At 39.5% G+C, this 26,869-nt stretch overlaps 1 protein-coding gene across 1 annotated transcript in view; it reads left to right on the top strand.

Moving 5' to 3' along the window:
- Positions 1-115: 115 nt before the first annotated feature.
- The window catches only part of PPM1L (protein phosphatase, Mg2+/Mn2+ dependent, 1L), a 98,331-nt gene continuing 71,577 nt past the window's right edge, over positions 116-26,869 (top strand). Inside the window, exon 1 of the mRNA XM_010584978.1 lies at positions 116-514. Coding sequence (XP_010583280.1) covers positions 116-514 — 399 coding nt within the window. The remainder of the gene's footprint in view (positions 515-26,869) is intronic.

The raw sequence follows: 26,869 nt of genomic DNA, 5'->3' as shown, positions 1-26,869 counted from the left end.
CCGCCGGCTGCGCCCCATCGGAGGAGCATGCACTGACTCGCTGCCTCGGCTCAGAGCCATCCCAGCCGCCGGGGTGCGCGTTGCATGGTGTGGGGATACACGGTCTCGATAATAAATGATAGAGGATACAATGACTTTGCTGTCTCTGCTGGGTCGGATCATGCGTTACTTCTTGCTTAGACCGGAGACCCTGTTCTTGCTGTGCATCAGCCTGGCCCTGTGGAGTTATTTCTTCCACACGGATGAGGTGAAAACCATTGTTAAGTCCAGCAGGGATGCGGTGAAGATGGTGAAGGGCAAGGTGGCCGAGATCATGCAGAATGACAGGCTCGGGGGGCTAGACGTGCTGGACGCAGAGTTCTCCAAGACCTGGGAGTTCAAGAGCCACAACGTGGCTGTCTACTCCATCCAAGGCCGGAGGGATCACATGGAGGACAGGTTCGAAGTAATCACTGACCTGGTGAACAAGACTCACCCCTCCATCTTCGGGATATTTGATGGGCACGGAGGAGAGGCAAGTGCTCAGCTGGAAAAAAAACAAACAAAACACAACAAAAAAAGGGGGGAGGGGGGGCGGGGAACGATTGTTACAGGGCAAGGAATGGACGTGTTCTCACCCACCAGGTTTGTGCGGTTATTTTGAGACATTGTTTGGCGAGGGGGGGGGGTTCCTTGCTTCTTGGAGGGGGGAGAGGGAGTCTGTCTCTAAATAGGAATTGAGAGATACGCCATTCCCTTTATCTCTCATTACCCCTTCCACGATCGGCGCGGTAGAAGTGTGTTTATACCCCCTCCGTCCTTTACAGTAGTAAAGGTTTAACTGAAGTAAAAGCCGTTGGAGGTGGCTATTACGTGCGTGGAATAATGATGATGAGCACAAACTCCCTGGAGTCATCTTTTGTTACAGCGAAGTGTGGTGTGATCTGATTTTGGCACAGGGCTGGTCTCCCCCTCCTGTCAGGAGCTGGGCTCATCAGCAGTGCTTAGAGAGGAGTCCTCTTAAAGGCAGGCGTGTGTGCAGCCTCAAAGCTGGTGTGCGTAAAACATGTCTTCGCAGTAATTCACTCTCAAGTGAGGACCAGCGAGTCACTGAGAATGAGTATCGTGTTTGTGAATTGCAGGTAGTTTTTAAGTGGTTACAACTCTGCTGTCATAACTTGCCCCCTCTCTAGTGGAAAGCCAGGAAAACTGTCATTTTGAAACTTTCTGGTGTTTAACCTCTTAACTTTTTTAAGCAGGGTGATTTCCTTTAGGTTGTGCTATCTAATTAGTTTTACAGCTTGAAGGGATATTTCATTTATTACAGATGACAAATGTTGAAACTATAGCTTCCTCTTCATTTAGGGTTGTGGTGCTGCCACGTAGCTTTTTGCATAGCACAAAGCACATGTTTCTTAACTGTGGAAAAGGACAAAGAATTTGTCCTTGTGTGACAAATGAGCTCTAGCAACTGTTACACTGGGTATGAGAGAACCTTACGGGTTTGGCTGGGATGATGGAAGCGGGAGAGAAAATGTTGAAGTTTTTCACTAGTGCTGCTGCTGAGGAGGGGTAAGGCAGCAAGAGAGCTTGGGTGTTCTTCCAGCTGCTTTCACAGATCAATGAGTCAGAGTCCTTCCTAGAAAAGCATTGGCAGTGACCAGACACTAATGAAGCACAGGGATGGCAGCTGCTGCCCCTCTAAACCTCTAAATGCTGCCTGAAAAATCCAGGCCTTAGGCACATAATCAAAAAGCTGCTCTTCTGCTGCCTGCACAGTTGTAAAGGGGTCGTCTGTCCTACTGCTGTCTCACGGTGTCTAGCGTTTTGCCCCCTTTAAAATAACGCAGATGCTTTGGATGTTGAAAGTTGTTGGCTTCATAAAAAATCCTGGTCGTGGTTGAACCCTGTTTTCCTTTTTATGTCTGATTTCAGTTGAGGCACAGCTGTGCCAACTCTTACTGACATACTTGTGCCAGTTCACTATTCCTTGCCCTTCGAGGAATACAGGTAGAAATGTGTATGCATCACAAACTGGTACACATCTTCTCCTGACGGAGTATTAGCTCTGATCAGTGTATTTGGTACATCTGGCTCTTTAGTTTTCTGAGGCTTTGGATGGAAGGTGCTTGTGCTCTGTCTTCTGCCTTCTTCCTTTTTGTCTAAACTGACAGTTTTCCTTGTCTGAACTGACCAGCCAAAACAAGTTCGCAGGAATATGTGTCTCATTTTTAAACAGCATTCTGAGATTGTTACAGATAGAAGTATGACATACACTTAGACTTTAGCATTGTGAAAGGGGGATCTTATTTCTTTCTTTAATTTTGTATCATATATGTATCTTGCCCTACACTTGATTGCAAACTCAGTATATTAAACAATCCAAAACTAACACAGAGAATAGCTAAAAGATAAGAATGTGCCCTAGATACATTTTTTGTTCATTTGTTTGTTTTGTTGTGGATCTTGGAATTACATCCGTAAGATATATTAATGATAATACTGGATCTGTGGGAAGCGCATTTGTCTTTTGTATTCTGATTCCTCAGAACTTGCTCTGATTGATTCAGTGGCAAAGTATGAGGCTTTTATGTGAGGCCTGTCATTTTGAAAGGTTTAGCAGATCTTTCTCCAAACCTTACTAAAGTTAATATTTAAAAAATGTATGTATCTACTCTCTCTTATTTATGTTTCTAATGAAATCCCCAGGTGTTTTTAGTGGCCTTTACTCCTTCAAAAATAAGTGCCTGATCATTGAGGACATAACTAGTTTCTAGCTTCAGGTTTTATGTAAAACTGATCAGAAGAGCATGAACTATGTGCTGTGCATACAGCAAAAAATAAATGATGAAAAATAGGTTTTAATCTAAGCAGGTTTTGTAGTTTTGAGTAGAAAAGAGGGGAGGGAAAAGAAATAGCAAAAATTAATGCTCTTATTTAATCCATAGTACATAATACTAAATGTCAGGTCTGTATTTGAATTGGTTTTCCGGATGTCTTATTTTATTTTTATTTTTTTAAAAAGATAAGTGACTCTGTGGAACACTTTACCTATATATGTAGCAAAGCCTTTGTGAAGATTAAATTTTCTGTATGGCCTCCCATTAAATTTCTTTATGTGTAATTAAAGAACAAAGAACTGCTAATCTCTAGTTACATGTGAAACGAACTGTTCTATATGGGGAAAAATTGTTTTTCCAAACAGACAATACCACAAATGAGATGATAGATTAATTCTTTCCAGCTATATATATGGGAGTGTGTCTCCATTAATTACTTCCTGCCATATCATGTTGAAGTGGAAGGATAGAGAAGCATGATTCAAGTAATATGAATTACTGTGTAGTGCTAATTTATGAAGATTTCTGAGTTTTGCTTAAATATTGCCAATGTTTTGCATAAATTCTATGTTTCTGTTGTGTCATTTCCTCTCCCATCTTACAGTTTTAGCCTGAATAGGTTGGCAGCCATTTACTTAAATTTTGTGGCTGGCTTGATGAGAAAACAATAAGCAAAAATAATTATAAATGCTCTGTGTTACAGCTAAGAATTTGGTGTGCTGCTGCTGCAGTTAGTTGTTAAAGGCAATAATATTTCAGGGATAAAACTGGATACATGGTGTGTCATGCAGTCTTCCTTTTATAGAAAGTTAGTTTGTTTCTTCAAGATTGAGTAATAATAATAATGCAGAACAGGTAGAGAGCAGAGAAGTAGGCTTAGAAAGAATGAAGTTTCTGCCTGTTGTCTCACTGAATGACTTTGGGCAAAGGAGTCTTCAAGGTGATATAGCTCAGAATCAAAAATGAAGAGAAGAAAGTATTTGTCTGTTTCCCCTCATCAGCTTCTTCATAAGGCTTAAACATGGCTTGAGTGGTTTCACCCCCCCTCCCCCCTTCCCTTTGTCCTTTATTTAGAAGTTCTGGGGCTGTCTAGAGTGGAAGATTGAGAAGTGGCAAACTACATAAATGATAAAATAACAAACAGTAAGCTTGAAAGCTGAGCAAAGGAAAGGGAGGATGCTTAATCAGGATGATTTAACTATTTTAACTAGCATTTACTGAAAGGTTCCTTTCTCAAATATTTAAGGTTTAAGCACTCAGTTTAATGAGATCTCAGTATTAGACAAGAACAAAGTAGCTCAGCTACCATCTGCAGTTTTATGGTTATGGCTATGTTGCATATCATTGTTTTTTCCTAACACTGTGAGGCGAAGACTTTAAAAATAATTCTAGTAATAGATAGTACCTTATATGGTGCCTGTGCTTGTTTGCAGTCATACACTGATGTGGATAACTATGGTGGGAAATTAAAGCTCAGTAAATGTTTCATAAAAAATGTCTTGCTCTTTTTATTTCTCTTAGCCGCCTTAAATAGGAACATGGCAAAGCTTGTTCCTTATGACCTGTAGGTGTGGATAAGAGCATTTTGCATGATATAATTGGTTTTTAGAGTTGCTGATATAGTGTTGTAGTATGTGGAATACACCATTTTATGTTTATTCATAGTCCAGGGAAAGATTGGGGACCTTAAATGTGAAAGGAGAGAGGGAATTTGCTCTGTAAATGGCTAATGTTTGTAACCACATATGGAATCACATAAGGCTTTGTGTGTCACAGGACCTTGAAATCAGTAGCACGAACTGTTGGCAGAAGTCTCTGGTTACTGATTAACTTAAAAAGTCAAAAAAAAAAAAAAAGGGAAAAGGTCAGAAGATAATGGTGAGAGTCCTTACTAGTGTTGTCTGAGACTATGGAAACGTGAATGCTGAGGTAAGGCCTGGAGAAGAGGGCATTGTGCCAGCTGTGTTTAAATGAGCCTGCTGTGCATTTAAAATACAGGTACTTGAAAGCATGATTAATTCCTCCCTGACTGATTGGGGTGAACTTGCTGTCATCTTCAGGCCCGCCACAATAAACAAGTTGCCGCGAGGTTAGGTTGGGAAGGGAACTTCTGAAATGCTGCATACTGTGGTAACAGCTCGTGTGCATGTTCATCTTTAATGAATATGAGATGACTTAGTCCTCAGTGCAGGCGAAGGGGTACACTACCGTAAATTTACCAAACGTGAGGATACGGGCAGAGCAGCTGTAAATCGTATTGTCAGAAGAGGACATAGTGTCTGTACACTCGTGTTCATACCACTTAATGTGACTTTTAACCCCTTCGCAAACTGATGACCTGAACTCACCTGGGTGTAGGTTGTGCTATGATGATGAGCATCTTTTCAGGCATTGAAGAGGGAAATTTATTCCACTTAATTGGAGATGGTAGCAGACAGTTGGAAGATAATGGTTGCCTTCTACCAAATACGAACTAATGAGATAATATTTTTATTTTGGTGATCTTTGGCTTTTTTTCTTTTTTTCTTTGTTTCTGATCCAAATAGCAGAAGGTGTTTATGCTGTGTTGAAAGAAGAGAAAGCTAGCAATTTTGGTTTTTTTCTAAATTTATTCAGATCTGCTAATTCTAATTCAAAACCTGTTCCTCTGCTACCAAACTGCTTAAGCAAACTTAGTGATGAAAATTCATCTGTCGTACTTTTGAAGAAAGGCCTTTAAGGATTAATGGCTTGAGATTTTATAAAATATAAGAATAAATCAAACAACAGCTTTGAGTTTTTATGGGTCTTATAGCCTAGTTGTAAGGTGAAGTCTTTTGAGGCTTTGCAGTTTTTAAAAAGAAACTGCTGGGATGGTTTTCCTTTTATAGTAATTTCCTTCAGTTTCTAATCTAGAATCCTCTGCAAAGTGCCTAAATGTTTGAATAAATATTTACATAGGTGAGGTCATGTTGATACACAAGTCTCAAATCTGCTTATAAATTCCAAACAAGTGGCCTAAAATATAAGCCCAAATGATATATAGGGACATTTCTGTCATTTTGTTTAGTTTATCCAAGTTTTGATTCTTGGATATCATGTTACAGGGTTATGATTTTCACCCGACAAAACCATGCTGATTTGATTTTTAGGTCTACACTATATGCTCATTTGCTGTACAAAACTGTGACTTAAAATTGATTAAAATGGTGTAAAAATATGTAATTGGAAGTAGGAACTCTTATCGCTGCCATTCACAGCTGTATCATTGGATGTAAAATTGAGTCTTTTTCAATTTTTATAAAAATCAAAAAGTCAATTAATTTTAAATGTAGTCTGCCAGCTTAGCTTGGATTGGTGCTTCCATGTTTGGCCACACAGGCAGCCAACTGATTGCCACTGGTTTAATTAAATCAATTTTGATTCTTCGATGCTTTCAGATTATGAAAGTCATTTCAGTTTCTCCGTGAACTTGAGTAACTCTGACTACTACATAGGAAGTATTTGTGTGCGTGCTCTTGCTATGTGGTTGATGCTCAGCAGCTTATCCATCACTGTAGATGGAGAGGATATTTCACAGCTACCAAACCAGAATGTTCAGACCACAGTTGTTAGAGTGCCTGACGCTTTTTAACTTGATACCCTGGGCTAGCACTGCTGGGGCCATGTCCTTAGATACATAAGCAATCTCTAAAGACAGATCAAGGCTCAGAAATAAGCAACTACTTAAATAGCTTAAAAATGTGCTGATTTGTGCTACTGATGCTGCTTACCACACACCATAGGCGATGGTGAAGACTTGTTAGCTAGTCCTGCTTAACCTAGTATCCAACCTGGACAATAATAAACAAATTTAAATACAGTTTTGGGGCAGTAGGATTTTGATCAATTCCGTTCTGCAGGTCAGGAACTTGGACCTTTTTGTGTTTAACAGTGTGAAAGAAAGAAAATTCTGATTCTTCTGTCATGTGGGGTTAGTTAAAACAGCAGATTGTTCTAGCACTGTCTTGAGTGTCATGCTTTCAGTAGCTCTTTTGGACCAGTATTTCTCCTTCCTCCCTGTTGTTAGAGAACCAAATGTTTATGGTGTAAATAGTTCCTTAAAACTGAGTATGGGCTTCTGGCAGTTTCACTTTTTAAACCATCTCCTGGCATATGGATCCTTTGTTTTGCTGTTGTCTAGTTTTTGCTGGTGGCTGCAATTCTCTACAGCGGTCTTGGCCCCATAGGAAGGCCCCGTACTAGTTGCTGGGTTCCCATGCACTGGATCTGGCACCTCTAAATTTTCCCTTGCTCTCAGGACTCTTCAGCCCTGTCCCTCTTCATCCGGCCCATCTAGCATGCTTCCTCAGCAAATAGGTATTGGCTTTACAGAAGTGAAACTACAGGCAGTGCTGCACCTTTCCCCCACGCCCAGGAGCCTTTGAACATGCTGATCTCTTCGGAAATGGTCATGTGTGAGATTGGCCAAGTTTTGTGACCCAGAAATGCAGTCCAAAGGTATCTGGCACTAATTTTTGGGGGGTCTTGAGGTTCAGGGCTTGCTCTTCACTTTAAGCACAGCTTAGATACTGATAGATCTGGAAAAAGGAACAAAATGCTTATATACTTCTCCTGTAGTGCCCTTTGGTTTGGATCTATGCCCTTGAAAGGAGAGTTCCCAAAACTAGTTTAAGGGCAGCAGCTGCTATAATTATGCGAAGAAAGTCATACACCTCTAGCTCCACTTCTTCACCATAGTATTTGTTAAAACCTTAAAGTTTAAGCAAACTCACCCACCCTTTGGACCTTACTGCCATCCTCCCTAATCTGTGGCCCCGCAAGGCAAGCCTCCTCACTCACGCGCCCATGTCCCCTGCTGTCCAGGCAATTTTGTGACCATGCTTTTATACCTGAGCATCCCATGAACCTTACACCTTCATCCATTCAGGGGATGCACTACCTCAACAAGCTGTGCTCCGTTTGCCCACGCCAGCCCTTGGGTCTTTGCACCGGCTAGCTCCTTGCATGTACTGGGACCCGAGCAGACCCAGGAGGAGCTGTGCAGCGGCGCTGGGGTGCTCAGCCTGCATCTCGGGCAGGATGCCAAAGGCAAGCAGTAATGTGAGCTGCTGCTGCTCATACCGTGTGGCACATCCGTGCTGATTAAAATGATCTGCATGTTCCTAGCGGTGTGTGTGCGTGCGTGCCCCAGTTTGAAAACCTTTGTAACAATTTTGGGAATGTATGCCCTGTGCCACCGTCTTCCGAAATAGGGAGTAGGTATGAGTGAGGCTCTTTTTCTTTAAAACAGCTTTTATAACTATCAGTTCCCTTGAGCTGCTGACTTCCTAGTCATGTTGTCATCAATGTTCACCATCGGTGACTGTTACTAGATACTAGTCTAGCTGGACAGACCAGTTTCTCTGGCTCATGGCCAGCCCAGGAGCTCTTCTATGTAAAAGAAGATCATGAAGATTTAATGACCCTTTGTCTTTATTAGCCCTGTAGCCTTTCAGTTCACCCTGAATGTAATAAGACAAAAAAGACAACAGATAAGGCAAGTCCAAAAGGAAGTTTCCATCCTGACAAAGATGTACATACAGACAGCTTGTGATCTCCTGGCCACTGTAAGTTGTATGCAGAATCAGTAGTTGAACAAGTTGGAGAATTTCTTTTGGGCTGTTTGTGTGCTTTTACTCCTGTTGTTTAGCTAGTGTTAAACACTTCACCTAGTGTTTTCGTTAAAGCAGTTTAAAACTTACTGCCAAATGCAGAGATTTCATTTGAACGCATCATAACTTTAAAAGAATGTAAATTTCATTGCTGTTTACAAGAAAAAAGGTTTGTGGATGCCAGAATACTAATAAATAGTTGAGTCAGGGTAAGTCAGGGACACTGGTGAGAGTGTGTGAATTGTAGTTTAAGTAACTGCCCATTTATGCCATAAGGCCTGATCTTTAAATGGCAAAGCTGTTCCTGATCTGGTATAAGTGAACTATCTTGATTGCATTCAAGAAATAAAAAGAGCAGAAAGTACTTGTTAAGACTAGGTTTTCAGGTCTAGAGTAATTTGCAGGCCATAAAATAATCTGGATGGAAAAATCTACCTTTCTTTCTACTCTTATAGAAAAGTAATTGCAGAAAAGTAGCTGTCAGGTGGTTACATATGGCACTGAGCTGAGACAGGGGCTCAGGCTCCCGGGAGAGCAGGGTCCGAGTTGTCGTGTGGTAAGCAAAGCAGACAAGGGGAGAGGAAGAAGCATTGTTCTTTCGGTTGGGTGCCATAACGAACTCCTGAGAGCTGCGGGGCAGCACAGAGTACCAATCCTACTGCTGCTGATACAAATTGATTATGATGCTGAAACATTGCTGGCTCTCATCATCTCCGACCTTGTCTGATTCACAGCTGTGTGAGCAGCTGACATCTCCAGCCAGACAATCAAAGTACGTGTTTTAACTGCTAAACCACAATGCAATTATCCATAGCACGTCATGTCGACAAACCTCAAAGCTCCCCTGGAGAAATGAACATTTATTTGCATTTACTTTCAGCGCTAAAAATGTTATCCCTTGCAAATTTTCTCATTGTCATAAATGTAGAAAAGGCTTATTTTATTTTTTTTTCAAAATCCCCTTCGGGGGGTAAACATTTGATTTTATTAAGTTCTGTTATAATATCTGAAAGTGTCATACAGTACTGCTTTCAATCAATATGCTTTTTAGTGTAATAAATCTCTTTACTATTTCATTCTCTACCAGATAGAAAACTGCTGGAGGGCATGAAACATTTCTTCTCATAAGTGAAAGTGCGTGGCCCATAATATAGTTCTCTGGTGTGCCACGGCTCACTTGCACTTCTTTAAACTTGCATTTTAAATGGGAACATGATTTATTTGCAGGTAGTCTATGCACCAGAGAATTGCCTAAACATTCCCTGAAATGTGTGTTTCCTCTAAACACACACGGAAGCTGAGATATTGAAATACCTGATTGTGATCAGCATTAAATAAAAAGTCTATCCAAAGCTGTGTGCTTCAGGAATGGAAACTTAGTGTGGGAGTAGGAGGAAGGGGAGGACAAAACATGCTTGTCTCCTTAGTTTTCTTAATGTTTATACCCTCTGAGCTGTCATCTACTTTCTTGCATTTGAGTGCGAATGTTTTTTTTCTAATTTTTCTAGCCTTTTTTTTTTTCATTATTACTTACGTCTTTTTAGAGATGTATAGGGCACTATGTAGGACATAGAAAGTGCTTTTAATGTGGTTTTTTTTTTAATCTGAAATATACGCTATGTGGTTACAGTGGGTTTATTTCTGCTGAGAAGCAGGGAAGTTGGACAAGAGTCTGGATGATCCCACTGAACAAAGCTAGCGTATTCATTAGATGTTTACTCCTGATCATCCTAAGTTTGGCCCTTTATTGGTATGGAAGAAAAGGGAAGTCGCACAGGGAGAAGTAGGAAAATAACTACAGAGTAGATAAAAACAATCTGTAACTCACAAGGAGGAGAGAAGCAGCCACACTGGGAAGGAGACAGTTTCATTTCCCTGAAGCGGCATTAACTGGGAGAGGGCAAACTGACTGAAGTCATATGTAGGACTACAGTACATGTAGATGGTTGTGTTATAACTCGTGTTCTCCTATAATTGAGATTAAACACAATTTTGTTGTGAAAGGCCTGTGATAATGATCACCTGATCCTGGGATCATGATGCTCAGCACACCTGATCACAGCCGCCGATGTGAGGACTAAGCCCACTTGTCTGTGGGCAGGATGCTGCTGGGATTCCCATTGGAGAGTGGTGAAGGTGACTGGCCTTGCACTATGTGCTTGGAGATGCAGTTAACTAAACCATGACAAGGAAACTAAGTTTTTACTAACTGCCTGAAAAAAAGCAGTTGCTACCTTTTCTGGCCATGCAATTGAAAGCATGCAGTGTTCTTACTGGAATAACAAGACAGGGACTCCAGTGCAGGAAGGGGGTGAGGGAGACAAGAAGTGGAGCTTGGGACTTGAAGACAAGAATGTGAGTAGAGGAGAAAAGGGAGAATAGTGTGTGGTTTTTGCATCGTAGCTTGCCTTAATTTTAGATTGCTGTAAGACTGGTCGTATTTAATAATAAACTGTCCTAGCAAGATCATCAGGCAGCCATAGGAAAACTGCTATCAGTTTCAATGTACCATTGTTTATATACTGCCTGAGATCCAAAACCCAAGAAATGTATGTGTAAGGGTTATTTCTGTGGTTTAGAATGAATACTGTTTTATCTCTCTCTCTGCATGTTTGAGAGAAACAGAGAGCATGAGTGTGCATTTTGGCAGTGTTTCTTTATGGCTCTTGAAAGAGCACTAACAGTTTTGTAACTCTGGACGCTCTGAAAACTAAACTTTGCCCTCTTTGTTTCTACTGAGGGTCACTGGTTTGCTGGCACGTTTCGACAGTCCTTATTGCTCAGGACTTAGAGAACAAAATGTAGGACCAGCTGCCTGTTTCGTAGTGCCAATTGGCATTGACATGTCAGAGAAGAGCTCCAAGCAGCCCCTCTTCTTGCTTATGTTTCATGCATAAATAGTAATGTGAGGTGCTACATTAATTTACAAAGAGATGGGTATGACAGACTTTTTCATTTTGCAAAATGTTTTATGCTTTCATGCCTTACAACTACTATTACAGTAGTGGTTTTGGAAGGCAAAGTAGAGTGATTGAATTCTCTGTGGATGAATGTTGCATAAAAGATTTGTAATCTTTGGCAATTAGAAAATTGTTGCTGAGGTTAATGGTGATATTATTTTTAACTTTGAGGGCAGGAGCAATCTCCTGCCTCCGGGATGGAATTATTTCAATCAGTGCTTTAAATAAGCACTTTCTGTGATAGTTTAAATTGACAAACACTTAAATCATCAACCTGAATTCTTTTTTTTTTGCTTTAGTATTTATTTTAGCAATGATGTATCCTGATATACTGATTCACATTATTTTTATTTTGTATTGTTTCTGAAAAGGAGAATGGTATTTACTATCAATTTTTTTCTCTGGTGAGTGTTCCCCCCCCCTTTTTGTGTGGATATTGTAACTGTAAATAAAAGCAGAACAAAAAACTAAATAAGAGGCCAAATAATGCATCTACATTTGTTAGAAGTTATTGAATGATTTGCATCTACAACTGATTGTACGCAACATTTTAAGCCCCTGGAGGGTGAACTGATTTGAGACACACTTCTGGGAATTTTAAGGTTGATTTTGTGGTGGAGGTCCTCTTATCAAGCATCTTTTCCTGAGACCTGAACTCGGTGGCCGGACTGTCCATGATAAGGTCAGGTACCGTCTCCCCAGACTCCAGTTATAACTTCAATTAGAGCAGGACAGACAAGAATTGGAGGTAATTCTACCTGATCAAGATAACCTACCACCTCTGCAAAGAGAATGATAAGATAGTCAATAATTTCAAAAATCTCTGCATTTTTTTCTGCTTAGGAGGATGTATTATCCTGTAAGGTATTCTTTGCTAGAGTATTGGTGTCCTCATCTAAATCTGCTCAGAGGCTGTGTCCTAGAAGCTCTGTCCTAGTGGCTCTGGTAGGAGGTGGTACCTTGATATTACCCATTCAGTAACTCTTATTTCTCTTCAACCTTCAGAGGTAAGTATGTACTGTTTCTAATCTATTATTTTAATTAGTTATTTTATTAAGGTGATAGATTATATTCTCAGGCTTTGAGGTATATATTTTGCTAATAGTTTTGTTTTTAAATAAGGTGTTTTTTTAAAAAAAGCAACTTTTATCTAACTTACCTGCTTCCTTGTACAGACCAGTGCTGGTCTGCCTGGTACTGTTATATAGCAGCTCAAGACAGTACTTCATACTAGTTTGTTGCGGGTCTGCATATGATGACTAGAAAAATACTCGGAGTAAATTAGAGTCTCTCTTGGGATGTGTGGGTTTTGCACTCCACACTTTTAAGTTGCATGAGTTGGAGTTTGTATATTCTGAAGTGTTAATGTAAACTTTCAAGACTGGCAGTTGAGGTAGCTGCTTCTAATAAACTGTAAACAACATTATGATGCCATGGCAGAAGAGCCAAAAGAAAGTGTATCCAGCTGCATATTGGAATTAGTTGTTTCAAATGTAGGTTTTAAAAGCTTTTTTGGCATGTGGGTTGTGCATCTCTTATTAAGCAAAAACCTGACTGTGAAGGAAGATGAAAATCATGTTGATGAATAATAAGAAAGGCCATAACCTCAAACCTATTATAGTGAAGAGAGATATTTTTACTGGAATGTTTTGTTACTGACTTTCCCAGCACTCCCAATTGATAGGAGAGCTAAATACAGTTTCAGTGACAAACACTGTTTGAGATTTTTTTTTTTACATACAAATTGAAAACTTAGCATTTTGTCTGTCACAGTGGCTTTAAGTTGATCTCACTGTGCTTCTGATTCAAAGTATTTCAAAAGTGTGTCACGAAAACATATTATACTTCTATGAACAGGTGTTTTCAGATCATTTTACAGGCTTAAATTTCTGCTTGTGTCACTTGGCTGATCTGATACAAGTCAGTAACACAACTGAAAATAGAACTTTATAGTCGTTCTCTCCCAGGTGCAACTGCTCCTTTTTTTTCTCTCCGTCAGACACCAACATTGCTAACTGTGTGCCTTCCATTATTTAATGTAACACCATCACCTGCCTGCTGGGTCTTGCAGTCTTCGGTTTCTTTTCTTGATGTGGTTGTCAAGAAAGTAATGGCACCTAAGACGCAGCAGCATCAATGCTTATTTCACATTGGTATAGTGGTACTTAGTGGTCGTCTTTCATGCCAAAATAATGTTACTGACGTGTCTCTGTCACTGTGAGAAACCCTGATTTGAACCTGGGGCAAGTGCTGTGCTACTGTTCGTCATATTTTAAATTAATTCTTTCAGCATTTTGTTGTGAAAGAGAATTTTTGGTTTAAAAAGTGATCTGAATAGCAAGGCATGAGTGCAGGAAGATGGCCAGCTGTTGGACATACCAGCTCTTTTGGGCATGGCAAGGGTGAGAAGCACAGCTGGTTTCTTGTTAAGTGAACTCCCAATCCCAGTGGCTGATTTGATAGCTGAAACTCACTGCAAATGTCACGAACTCATCACGCGCATGACCTGTGGGTCTGGTACTTCATCAGTCATTTCTGGAGCTGGAGGGGGTCTGCCTGGCAGTTTCAGGATAGCCAAGCACGTAACCAATTAACTGAATTAACCCCCCGAGCTTCCAGCCCTTCTCTGTGCTACTGTGTAGGGTGAAAAGCTGAACATAATCTCTGTGCTCACCTGCTTCTCTGAAAGTGGGACTTGGTGTTCCCTTTCTTTGCCAACAGGAGTCTTTCCATGTAGGGAGCTAATGGCAAGACTTGAAAACTTGGCGTAATTTGTACTCTCTTGAGCAACATAAAGGAAAGTCACTGCAAACAATCTATTGCTTGCAATTTAACTGCTGCAGGTGTTGCAGCGTGGGTTCCAGAGGCAGTACTGTATTTCTTCTCTCTAATTTTCTGGTGTTGAGAGTTAAATAAATGCCCTGGAAGACTAAAATCTTCTGGAAGCTGCTGCTTTTGATCCAGGAGATGCTTCTAAGAGGTTGGGAATGTGAACACAGCAGCAATGTGGAGGCTGGAAGTGAATATGGCTAGTGTTTTCTGATTTAAATAAGGAAATAAAAGTTAAATTAGGGAACATAGGAATTCTTATTCTTTTCATGAAAATGCCCCAGAAGATCTAGTTAAGTGTTGTTGGGTTTGACTTTCAAAGTTACGTTAATAAACATTTAAGACAGCCTGATCTTTCTTGAATTCAAATGCTATATCACATGAAAATTGCCCTTAGCAGTGAGGGGCATTTCAAGGTGAAGAAGGATGAGTTGGGAACAATAAAAGGAAATTAAATGAATTAAAACGGGGGTGGGGTGTCCATGTTCTTACTGTGCCTCTGTATAGCCACATGAGGAGAGGAAATCAAATGAACCAAGTGAAGAAAGTGCACGTATACCCTATATGAACAGGGATCTTGCTATTGCCTAAAGCTTATAGCTTAAACAACTTTGCACCACTGGAAAGAACCTACAGGCATTCTTTTCATGCAGTAAGAATTAGTGAGGTAAGAAAAAAAAAGAGATGATGAGTGCTTAAAAGGAGCAAATATGTAAATATTTTCTAGGGAGAAGTAATTAGTGGTAGGAATGAGCTAATGCCCAGGTCCTGAGCTGCCAGAGAATAGAGATTCCCCAATAAACAGTTTCAAAATGCATCACCAGTGCCTTCTCTACTTCAATTGTTCGTCCATAATACCCAAGAACTTATTCAAATGTCAGAGTTTGAGAGCCTGTCATGATACTGTCTTTATAGAAGAAAAGGAGTCAAAACACTCCAGGCAAGCTTTTTTTACTAATGTATCTCTGCAGATGCCTGTGTCCTGGGGAGCACAGTTCCCATCAATGTACTTAAGGAGTTTGTGCGAGCACCAATTTGCATTTGGATTTTGAGAGCTCTGTCCCCGGATTCATGTGGGCATACACAGGTGCGGAGATGCCTGGAGGGAACTCCAGCAGTGGTGTAGCACTGGCAGCTCTCAGTAAGTGCTCTGCAGTTTCTCCTGTAACTCTATAGCTATGGTGCTCTAGGTCGATAAATTAGAGAAGGATCCGGGCTGCTTTAGGAGTTACCAGTGTTCCCTGCGCTTCAGTAGGAGGTAGGAGGCCAATGTTGCCTTGATCTGTCCCTGTTCTGCGACCGTTCTATTTCAAATGTGATAATTTTCAGTATGTGAGACTGTTTGAACCACTTGGAATTAGTAAACATGTTAATGATCTCTTATTTGCATGAACTTGAAAAGAGCAGAGCTATTTTAAATTAGGGCTGAATTCCAAAGGGACCAAAGTAAGGATGGGCTTAACTGCCTGGTGCATACCTCACATACCTGTCAGGAACCTGGTGACTGTGCGGCATGTACCTGAAAGGGGAGGCATAAGTGCAGGCTTTCTTATCCCTGTCTTCGTCTTTCATTAGCAGAATTTATAGCGTTATGGGACACTATTTACAGCATAAGAAGAGCTTCTTACTTTCTCAAAGAATAAAAACTGAAGATCTCAACAGTCCAAAGTGAGATTTGAGGGAAAGTTTAAAAAATAGAAGTGAAACAAGCCAAGTCTTTTCCCTTCCTTTATATAGAAGAACAAAATCAATTCATTTGTTTCTTGATTCATTCTGGTAAAGATAAGAATATCTGTTTCAGCTTGAAAACAAAGGTTGAAACAAGGATCAAGAGGGACCCGTGTACTGAATTGACTTATGGAGGTTGGCTTTGTTTTGCACTTGTGTGTGTGTGTAATAATCATGGGCACCGCTGTTCCTGCGGCTGGATAGCTCTTTCTTCAGGACCTTCTAATGAAAACGAAAACCGTCACCAGCCCAGACAGAAGCAGTGACAACATGAAAATATCTCTGTGTGTGGACAGCTATAAAGAGAAGTTTCTGAGTTTTCTTAGGTATTCATCAACCTTTTTTATTTCCAGTTGTGTTGTTTCCAAAGCTCTTGATAGAAGAGCTATTTGTTGTTTTGGACAAAAGTGAAAAAAGGGAAGATGGCTACTCTGTGAGCAAGACGCACAGGCTCTTAATGTATTTCTTTGCATTTCATAACATCGGTTATTCCCATGCTGGATTGAGAGGTGATATAAGAGTACAACTGCAGTCTTGGGTATCGGTATCTCTCTTGTAATTGCAGTGCACCTTGACAATGTACTTCAAGATTTGCAGAGAGGCAGCTCCTGCTTTGCCTTGTGAGTTCTTAATCGGGGAAAAAACAGCAGGTTGTACAGAAGCCTGAGGCTATAATGGATTTAACTCTCATTTTAAATGTTTCTTAAGAAGAGGAGAAATATTGCAATAGAATGCACAATTGTATGTGACTGTGGCATGTGCAAGCTTATTTGAACTAGTTTGAGTACCATGACTTGAGTAGCTGTTGCAGCACTCTTTGAGACTGAATAAAGATGCGTAAAGTTAGCCTGTGTGGGTGTCCACCTTACAACAGCCACATGCTAGCAATATGCAAAGAAGCTGTTTAAAATTAGCACTTCAGCACAGTAGTATAGATTATCTTCAGTATAAATGCATCTTCTGCTGTCTCCATCAGACCTACTTAATTTCTCTTCATTTTTCCCAGCAAAAAAGTTGAAATATTTAACTGCTTAAAAATATTTGTTAGCTATTGCGGGAGTTGATACTTGGTATTTGTGCATGAAACCAGATTGTTGTTCATTAGGATGGAATTGGGTTTTCTAGCTAGTAAGAGAAGATAATCAAGTGCTGTTTCAGATTCTGCTATATGAGAGAATTTAGTGCTAATTACTCATTCTATGGATATTGGGGTTTGTTATTTTATATACAGCTTTTTAAGTATAGGCTTTAAATCCTTATAGCACGTCTTGAATTCTGAATTCCAATCTGAATTTGACAATCTGGATTTAGATGGGTTTGAAACATGAATAGGGAAGCTTGCAAAGCACTATCCAGCACTATATCTGGATTTCATCCGAGTTAGTAATGATTCTTTTTTTCTGGAGAAGAAATTTGCATATATACTCATTTAATGAGTCAAGCGTGGGGAGAAACATTCTGCATGTTTGGTCATAGTGCATACATGAACAGTAGGAGGTCAGACTCCAAAATGTTACTATTGTTTTTAAGTTGAAAGCATATTATAACCATAAAGGTTCCATACCCTGAAAGTATATTTAATAGACTTTTACTAAAAGCTAAGAGAGGTCTTCTTTAAAATGAAACCTGTTCTTACACATGTATGTGTTTAAGATCAGTGATGTTTTTCCTTCATTGCTTATAGGTATACAACTTGTTCATGATTTGACTGTAGGAGATGGTTTGCCTATAATCCTTGCCATGTCAATGCAGACTGGATTTAACAAAGGAGGAGATGGGAGAGTTTGGAGCAACTTTTTGCTCCCACTTCATAAAGGTTGCTTAAAACTGCCCTAAAAGTGAAATTCATTAATTTTTTAAATTGCCCATACAGTAAAAATTGTAGATTTATGTTGGCTGAATAATTCATTGCTCCCTGGTTGTAATCCTGATGTGACTGCTGCCTTTCCCACTGCAGATTAAAGTTCTCCAGACTTCTTTAGTTGTAAGGCATTCATCTAGATGAAATGGAAACAGAACTTTGAGACCAAAAAAGAAAAGATTTAGCATGTGCAAGTATGTAAGGAAAGACATAAGGAAGAGCAAAAAGAGGACAAGAACTGCAGCATTGTGCAGCTGTATCCAATTCATTTCTGCTTTTTGTTAGGATGTCCAGGACTAGTAGTCTGTCTTCCCGTGATTCTCCCAGATGGTGTTTTCAGCCCTTGTTTGGCTGGCAGAAGATGACTGGAATGACAACTATTTATTATGTCAGGGGAATGCCTTTGGTGGACAGCAGTCTCGCTCTGTGGGAATTTGTTCAAAGACTGTTGAAGTGATGTGTGCTAATATAGGAAAACAGAGGCCATGAAACGTGTAAAGTATGAGAGAGAACCCAATTAACAAAGTTTTATTTCATATCAAAGAAAGGGTAGAGATTTCTTTAGCAAAACGTAAGAATACTTGAAAGAAACCTTGTGCTATTTCACCAACTGAAAAAGAGCAAGAGGTCTGCCTGAAAATTTGCTATTTGAAGGCTACAGCTGCTCATGGACAAAATTTATCAGAGCCAAACGTCAGGAATGGAGAATTCAAGATAGACCATCTAGAATATGAAGAATCTGTGAGCGTTATTGGTGTTTAGGTCTCTGTTAGTCAAGAGGGTCTTGAAGATTTGTTATTTTAAATTGTTCCAAGTGAAAAAACAGGAAACGTTTTTTTAGTACCTCTCTAAAGCTGTGTTAGCATGTCAGAGGTTGAGCATTTGCTGTGTATATTGTATCTGCCATTGAAATGGAATGGTGATATACAAAAACTCGCTTCACTTAAGTTTTTTCATTGCAGAAACCACATTTTTCTTTCAAAATATTTTGAGTACCTATTGTAAACATGACCCTTTAAAATAATTGTATTTATTATGGGATTTATTAGTCCCATCTTAAATTAATCCCATCTTAATACATGACTTCTCTTTAGAGAAATAATGCAGTTTTTAAAACCTGGATATAGTCATACTCATGCTCTGTGATTATCTGATCTTCCTCAATCCCAGTAAGTAATTGGTTTTCCCTGTAATGCGTTAGTCTGGTTTTGAGGTAATGACCATCCTGTGGTAAATATTGTTGCAGTGGTGTCCTCCAGAGTTCAGTGCACATTTTCTTTTTGAGAAGTTAAGTTTGAAAGACTGACTTTCAGTTCTTTACATATTGAGACAAGGTAGAAAAGAAGAGAAAATTTTCCATATTATAAAGGCTGTTAATCTCTAATAACTACAGCTGTTCAGTCTGAATTTGATTTTTATTTACTGTGCCAAAAAAATATGATGATAATTATTTTTTTAATTTCTGAACCACTTTGCAGAGAAATTGTGCAGCAGTGTACTTCTGGTTGGAAAACTCTTCTATGCTGAAGATGAGACCATTTCTTTAATTTATCAGCTGAGCAGTTGTGTTGCAAGAAAATATCTTATTCTAAGATTGAGAGACATGGAAATACACTTTTGGGGAATGACCATTACAGCTGTGATGCAAACTGAAGGATACTTGCTAGCAGAGCAAGTCTGTCTGCAAAAAGAAATTTAAATAGTTTGAATTAATCTTATTTTTTTCATAGAAACAAAAACAGAAGTTGAAACAGAACTCATCTGTAATGTGACAGTATTTTGACTGGACACAAGCAGTTTTCTTCAGTGCTCAGCAGTTCAGTAAAGAAGAAAAAATTAGTCTTGCTATTCAAATACACCTCAAAATATTATCTATAGCTAAAACAGAGAAAAAGGAACTGGTAAGTGTAGTGTATTACTTAAAATGATCTAATCTGTCCTGTGACACAAACATCTATTTGTTTGCAAAATCTTTAAATCTATTGGGTGACTGACTAGGAAAAAGACATTTCAAAACAGAGGTCAAACGCTGAAGTTCAGGATGTTATAAAAAGACTTTTGCACATGGAAAATCTCCAGTCAGTAGGCAGAGCTGGCAGAGTTGATTAAATCTTTGCGGGAGTGGTCACTGCTATGAATACCCCAGCTGTGAAGTTACTCTGGCCTCCCAGTACAACACTGACTTCCAAACACCTATAAATGTGCTATTTTTTTCATGCGTGCTTTTTCATTTGAATATTTTCCAGTTTGAGATTTTCTCTAGCTATGTAAGATGTCTGTAGCAGGATGTATCTCAGATGTGGTCTGTTGCTAGCCACTCTTGCCCGTTTCAGTTAATGTGATGTTATTCCTCATCTGCTTTTTGCTTTGTCCTACATAAAAAACTTTGCACTGAAGTCTACAGCCCTCATCGTCTGCTTGTAATCAGGAGAACATGTATTACCATGTTCTAGGAACACTTAACCCCATACAGTGTCTTGAATATGTGACAGCACATTCAAGTGATGCTCACAAGTAACCGCTCCCTACCTTGCAAGGAAGAAAATTTTCTTTCTTTGTGATGCATTAAGATCCAGTTGGTACTCTTAAATATACGTGAAATTAAATACATATTTCTTCCATGGCAGGATTTTATATATATAAATAAATGTTTTCCAAGAAATGGTCCTTGCTTTGTCTTATCAGAAAGGCCACAATTATTTTACCACAAGTGGCACAAGTAAATGCAACCTAATTCTTTTTCTGTGACATAGCCTGTGTACCTACAATAATCCTTCCCCTGCTGTTCAGTTAGAGATGCAGTGCCTGAAGAGAGGGATCATCCCAACTAGAGATGCTGATTAAGTATCTGTGTTAAAGAAATTTATTTATCAGTTAGCTTTCTTAGGTCATATGTCTTTCAATTTAGTCTGCTAGTCAGTAAGAGGAGGAATATGTTTAGATAAATGTATTTCTACACAAACACGCATGCATACACATTTGCTCACAAGTGAAGTCCTAGTCTTTAAATGCAGAAATAAAAATCCTCAGTGGGCTATGGGACACAAAATGTTCGTGTAAGACTTAACAGCAAAAACTGGCAATGGTTCATTTAGATTTCATGCTAAATTCAGATGCCACTGGGGCAAGAATGAAATGCAGGAAAGTCCAAAATGCAAACTGCTATTCCACTGAAGCCTGGAGGGCAGCAAAAACATTTCAAGAGGCACAATGGGAAATTTGCTTTGATTTAGCAGTTGATTTAGCAGGGGGATTTTTTAAGAAAACCTGAGGAAAGAGTTTGAGAGTTACATATTTCCAGCTGATCAAAAAATCCACACTAGACTGTTAGCGTTTTAGAGATGCAGATGTGGTAGTAATCAGCATGAGAGAGCAGTGCCAGCATCATGAAGAGAGATCCAAGTCCTTTGCCTTTCAGGTGGTCCTGGTGTTCTCTGCCTTTGAGAAACACCTGCAGCAGGAATGCTTTTATACTAGTAGAAAGAAAAATGTCTTAATATTTCTGAATTTTTGTGTTAAAACATTTGCCTAAAATCTTTAGAAAACCTTTAATATGGTAAATACATGTATTTTGGTGGCTCTTTCAGTGGAGCATGTTGTACCTTTTAAAAAAAAAGAAAGAAAAACCAATTACGGTAGAACATCTGACGCAGTGTAAAAAGCACTAATCTGCAGTGAGTAATACCGTCTAAAGTTAGACCAGGTATCATCAGGAAATTTGCCATATGTATAGCTTCCTGCTTTGGATTTAGAGTCACAGAGTAGGTTTCTTTCCAAGCTCATCAGAAATAGCTCTAACCAGTCTTCCACAGACTAGCCTGTGTTTTCTTAGGGCTCATCTATATGCAGAGGTTCCAGTAGATTGACATTTAATTTGTTCGCACTAAATTACTTTGCATCAACATACAGGTCTTAAAAATCCTCTAGCGTAGGGCGTCCTGTTTCACCCTGTATCTGCCCTTTTAACTGGCATAGCTGCCTTCTGCATACTCGTTTTCGTCTTTTTCTGGACACTCGAAACACTGCAGTTAAAACTTTTCTGTCTTGCTGTTAAACTCTCAGTGGACTTTGCTTCCTCCACAGCTTCACTGTGCTAAAAAAAGGGGGGGAGGCATTCCTAATTCCACAGTCCCCCCTGGGTACCGTCCTAATAAAAACCCAGCACCTCGTCAGCCGACCAAATTGAAATGAGGTTGTTCCATGCAGCTAGAGCGGCGATACCTCTCTAAGCCAAAAGCTGTGTGGTTTTGTGGGGTTTGCTTTTGCTGTTTATAGCCTGCTATATCATAGCAAACAAGCAAGCAAGCAAAATAAAACCCCGCGGAGCTTCTCCACCAAGATGAGAGTACCTTTTCTAACAAGCTGTCTGTTCTATCCCCTGAAATTAGCTGAAGCCAACCGACTAGTTCAAAGCTACCAGCCAGTGCTTACTGAGATCTGACCCCAGGTGAGCACAGGCCATGCAAGGGAGAGCGTTACTGGGGCTCCACCAGCTGCCCCTTCTCTCCTCGGCCACAGCACCCAGCTGTGCTTGTGCTCACAGCTGCTTCACTCTAAAGTAAAAAATACATTCATTTATTCCAGCAGGATGACTGAGACTACAAAGGTGGTTTTTAACTTCTCGACAAGGTGCACGTATCGCAGCTCATCTGCTAAACAGTAAGTTGCTTAGCAGAAGTAACCAGGATGTGGGTTCAGGGTGTCAAGCTCATAAAAGAGGCTTTTTCCCCTCACTGCTACCCTGGCCTTGCCTTCCTCCTCCCCTGACACTTCACTGACTGTCAAGAGCTGCTTCAGGAAGCTAAATTGCCAGAATTTGTTTTTTTCCAGCTGGAATCTACAGGCATGAGCCAACCCCAGAGCCAGCGGCAAGAGAGGAGAGGGGACATGGGGCAGGGACCACCACTTAGCTGGGTTTCAGTGCACAAATGCTGTAGTTTCAGGCACTTGTTTTTCTGGGTAAACATGATGTAAAGAACCTGTTTTTCCTTGCAAGGGCAGTGCCTCAGGTTAGGCTCCTTGGGGCAATCTTCAAGTATTTTTGTGACTCACTCTCTGGTGTTTCCTACCGCCCCCCAATCTTTCCGTGTGGTTTTTACACCTGTGTCTCGTTAGAAATATTCTTCCTATTCCTTTTCAAGCCCTTTACTGCCTCTGATGATTAGCTTAGCTCCTCTGGCCTTGGTGTCGCAAGTATTCACTGCTGACCCCTTCTTGTATTCTTTTTTTTGTGTGTGTGTGTGTGTCTGGTTTTGGACATTAAACAGCTTGTGGTTTTGATTCAGTCTGGGAAGCTATGGGAGAAGTAATTGATTCTTTAAAAATGTTGCAGAGGTGTGGGAGACTAGTAGTGCTGCTTTGCTGCGTGGTTTGTTTTTTTTTTAAACTGCAGCAGCAGAAGCCAGCCATAGTTCTTGTCTTGCGAAAGAATATATTTCGTGGGAAGAAGGCAGGAGACGTAATTAAGGTGGTGTTTGAGTGCATGGGTTTGTGCGTGCATCCATTGTGCTGGCGTACAATGAATTACTTGTCTCTGATATGATAAACTGTTATTGCAGATTTAAAAGTGCTTCATAATACGCGAGGCATAGTAGAGACAGAACAAATCTCCCCAAAGGCTATATTAATATTCATTACAGAGTTAACAGCATTACAACGCTCCAAAACAGACATAATATATAGAGAAGAAACTTTGTGGGGGTTGAATCTGAGGACTCTCTGATCTAAAAGTAGCTGTTGCACTTTTGGAGCTGAAGAATCTTGGCAGCAGGAGTAACAGCACTTCTCTCCTTCCAGCCATTAAAAGGCAAGTAAAATATAGCATTGCAAAGCCTTTATATTTTGAGCTCCATAAATTCAGTTGGAAAAGATACCCAGGTCTCCTGGCACTGACTGTAGGCAACCTGTCATGAAGCCCATAGAAACTCAAGTGATGTGCCATAACCTGGAAGTTCTGGGATCTCTTAAAACTGGCTTGCGGAACATCCTCGCTATGAAATACCTCCCTCGATGTGTGTGTGTCTCCCATATTAAGCTGAATCTTATATATTGAAACAACTGCTCTGGTTAAAAGAAAGCAGTTCTCTGTTTATGCATCTTTGAATTTGTGTAGCATTCTTAATGTTAACAAATGTTTTATTCTTAGCAGTGGTCTTGTGAAGTAAGCAGTAGCCTTTTACAGACAGAAGGCGGCTAAAATGGAGCAATGTGTTCCTAGAAAAACTGTGTCACTAGAAGAGAAGAGGGACTGTCTCCACACCAGTGGTTGGAATAGGAGTTACTGGGGATAAATGAGCTCCACACAGCAGAGGATGAGGGAGCGTAGATGATGTTTCTTCTGTGCCAAGCCACTACATATCTGGTTCCACTCTTAAGCAAGGTGACGGTGATAAACTCCCAAATAATCTATAAATAACATCTGTGCCACATTCTATCATTTTTACATGGTCTAGTGCAAAATACATAGTATCTCATACTATATATGTGTATTACTCCTTTTTTTGTTACACAAATGTGATAATGCTATAAATTTAGCTAGTAGTTGAAGCTAGAGCTCAGGTGCTGCCTTGATTGGAGCCAATACTTAGCATACCAGTAAATGTCAGTCTTACTGAAATGACATATTATTTCATGTGTTTAGTAAGCTTTTGTTCTCTTGGCCTCATTGATTTGTGTTTCACAGATTCTCAGTATTATGGTTTATTTTAATTTTGTAATTGAAAGTGTGTGTGATTCCAAATGGGCTTTCATGCATCTTGACCTGTTTGGCATCATCTCAGCCTTATTTATTAATTTTTAATTCCTTTAATGTAAATGCAGGCATTCTGTTTGATGTTTTCTTTGTGTTGTGTCTTCAGTATAGCAAAAATTAGAGAAGTCAGAGATTATCTTAATAATAGCTGTAAGTTTTATAAATAAGTCCTTAAACACTGCATTTTCTTGTAGAAATAAAGGTGGGTTAATTAGTTTTACTCCTCTATGACAAAGGGAACTGAGTGGTAGGTGGCAATCAGCTCTGATCTGATGAGTTTCAGACTAAAGGGACTAAAGCTATTCAATGATTGGTTTGGGGTTTGTTTATTTTTAAAGTGATAATTGTCTATGCTGGGTCTTAGTAAGGTGTGTTTTTGTCTATTTAAGTGTGGTGAAGACTGTCTCTTACCTGGATGAGCAACGATAGTTCAGTAACTGATATGAAAGATTCCTGATTGCTTCAGAACTATGACTAAAATCAGGCAGAGCAAAATGAGAGGGAAACAATTCAAATTTTAAAAATAATAATTAAAAAACCCCAGACAATGCAGTTAAGACTATTCTATTTGTAAATTATATGGTACTCCTATGGAGAAAATACAGGCTGTTCTTAATTTGTGCTTTAATAAATGTGTTTAAATGGAGATTAAAAAAAATCAGTTCCTCTTCAGCCAGTTTGTGAACCTATGTTTGCAAATTACTTTAAAAATACTATTTGCTGTAGTGTAAGATGAGTGTTCATCTTCCTGTCTGCCAGTGATGATGAGGGTTCAAATCGCAGAGGTATTATGGTAGGAGGAATTTCCCTCTTTTGTTGACGGCCTCAGACTGTTGTTAGCGACAGTTGTGGCATCCCAGAGCAACAGTGTTTGGTTCAAGATTAAAATTTGTGTCTCTGTAAAAGTGCTTGCCTGTTTGGCAGTGTCAGTTCAAAAAGTCAGCCAGGAAAATAAATGCTTCACATCGAACAAGTTCACTTGAAAATAATCCTGAGTTACATAAATAATATTGTTTAAAATTTTTCCTCTACATATCTTAAGAGAAGTGTGGTTGCTAATCCTGCTAGACGTGGCAAAAGTGTATGGTGAAAAGCTTGTAAACAGTTCAGCAGATGGATATCTTAACATGCTACTTTATTCCCGCTTCAGAGCACAGTATTTGCTGGGTTTGCTTATCTGCCTCATCTGCACTCCAAAAAGACTCTTTAGGCCAGTGCTGACACTTTAATTTTAAACCAGCGATGACATCGATGCATCAAGTTTTGGAGGCTAAAGTTTTTTCTCCAAAATAGATTGCACTATCTACACTGTCAGTATTTAGCTCCGGCAGCATGCTAGGTCCAGCACAGATCACTGCCAGTCCACAAATAAGTAAATGTTAATGTAACTTTGAAAGGGAAAAAAAGTTGCTTATTATGTTTATCAAAATAAAGATGAATGTCTCTTCTTGCTTGGTTTTAAAAAAACTTGAAGACAGACCTGCCTGTGACAAAGCATACATAGGAGTATCATTTTATCACCATTTAATTTGTAGAACTTGTGGAAGTAGCAGTGAACACAATAAAAATGACTTTATACTTCCATCTGTTGAGTACCAGCCACAAAAGAGGTGTCTTTGTGTTAAATCCATGTTGTATGGCATAAGGCAGTCAAGCTGTTAGCAAGGGAGAAATAGATAAACAACTTGATAAGAATCCCTGTACATGGTGAAAATGGCTTCAGATGACAAATTTGAGGGGTCAAAATTATAAAAACTTCACAGTTATAAAGACTTAAAGAGAGATTTTAAATTAGAATTGCTATTTTCTTAGAATTCATTCAACCTGATATGAAGCCAACATTGGGGAGAGGTTAAGATAACAAATTATGAACCTCTAATTTTACAACTGATTGCCAGCAAAATCAATTACACTTCAAAGTACACCATTCTAGAAATAATAGTGTGGTTTTATTATTGTAGTTTTATAAATTTTCTTTCCAGAGCCTAAAGAAACTAATCCCCCCCCCCCCAAAAAACCAACAACCAAACAACCCACCTTCTGGGAATATAATCTTGTTTTTAATAGGTTGCTTGTCAATAAGGATTATAATATGTTGTAAGCATATTGTTTTATAAAGAATTTGGAGAGTGAGCGATTAAACCACATTGCTAGAGCACCAGTAACGAAATAGGGACTGTAGGCATAGGAACTGAATTACATTTATGAAAACTGTTTTAATAGTTTCAAAAAATCCTGAGTGCTATAAATGTATATGAAAATTTCAGTAGAGAAGAAACTGTTTCAAG

Source organism: Haliaeetus leucocephalus, unplaced genomic scaffold (genome assembly GCF_000737465.1).
Source record: "Haliaeetus leucocephalus isolate CR32 unplaced genomic scaffold, Haliaeetus_leucocephalus-4.0 Scaffold1014, whole genome shotgun sequence".
Lineage (NCBI taxonomy): Eukaryota > Metazoa > Chordata > Aves > Accipitriformes > Accipitridae > Haliaeetus > Haliaeetus leucocephalus.
The sequence above is the reverse complement of the archived record's forward strand: the minus strand, read 5'-3'. Positions and strand labels throughout refer to the sequence as shown.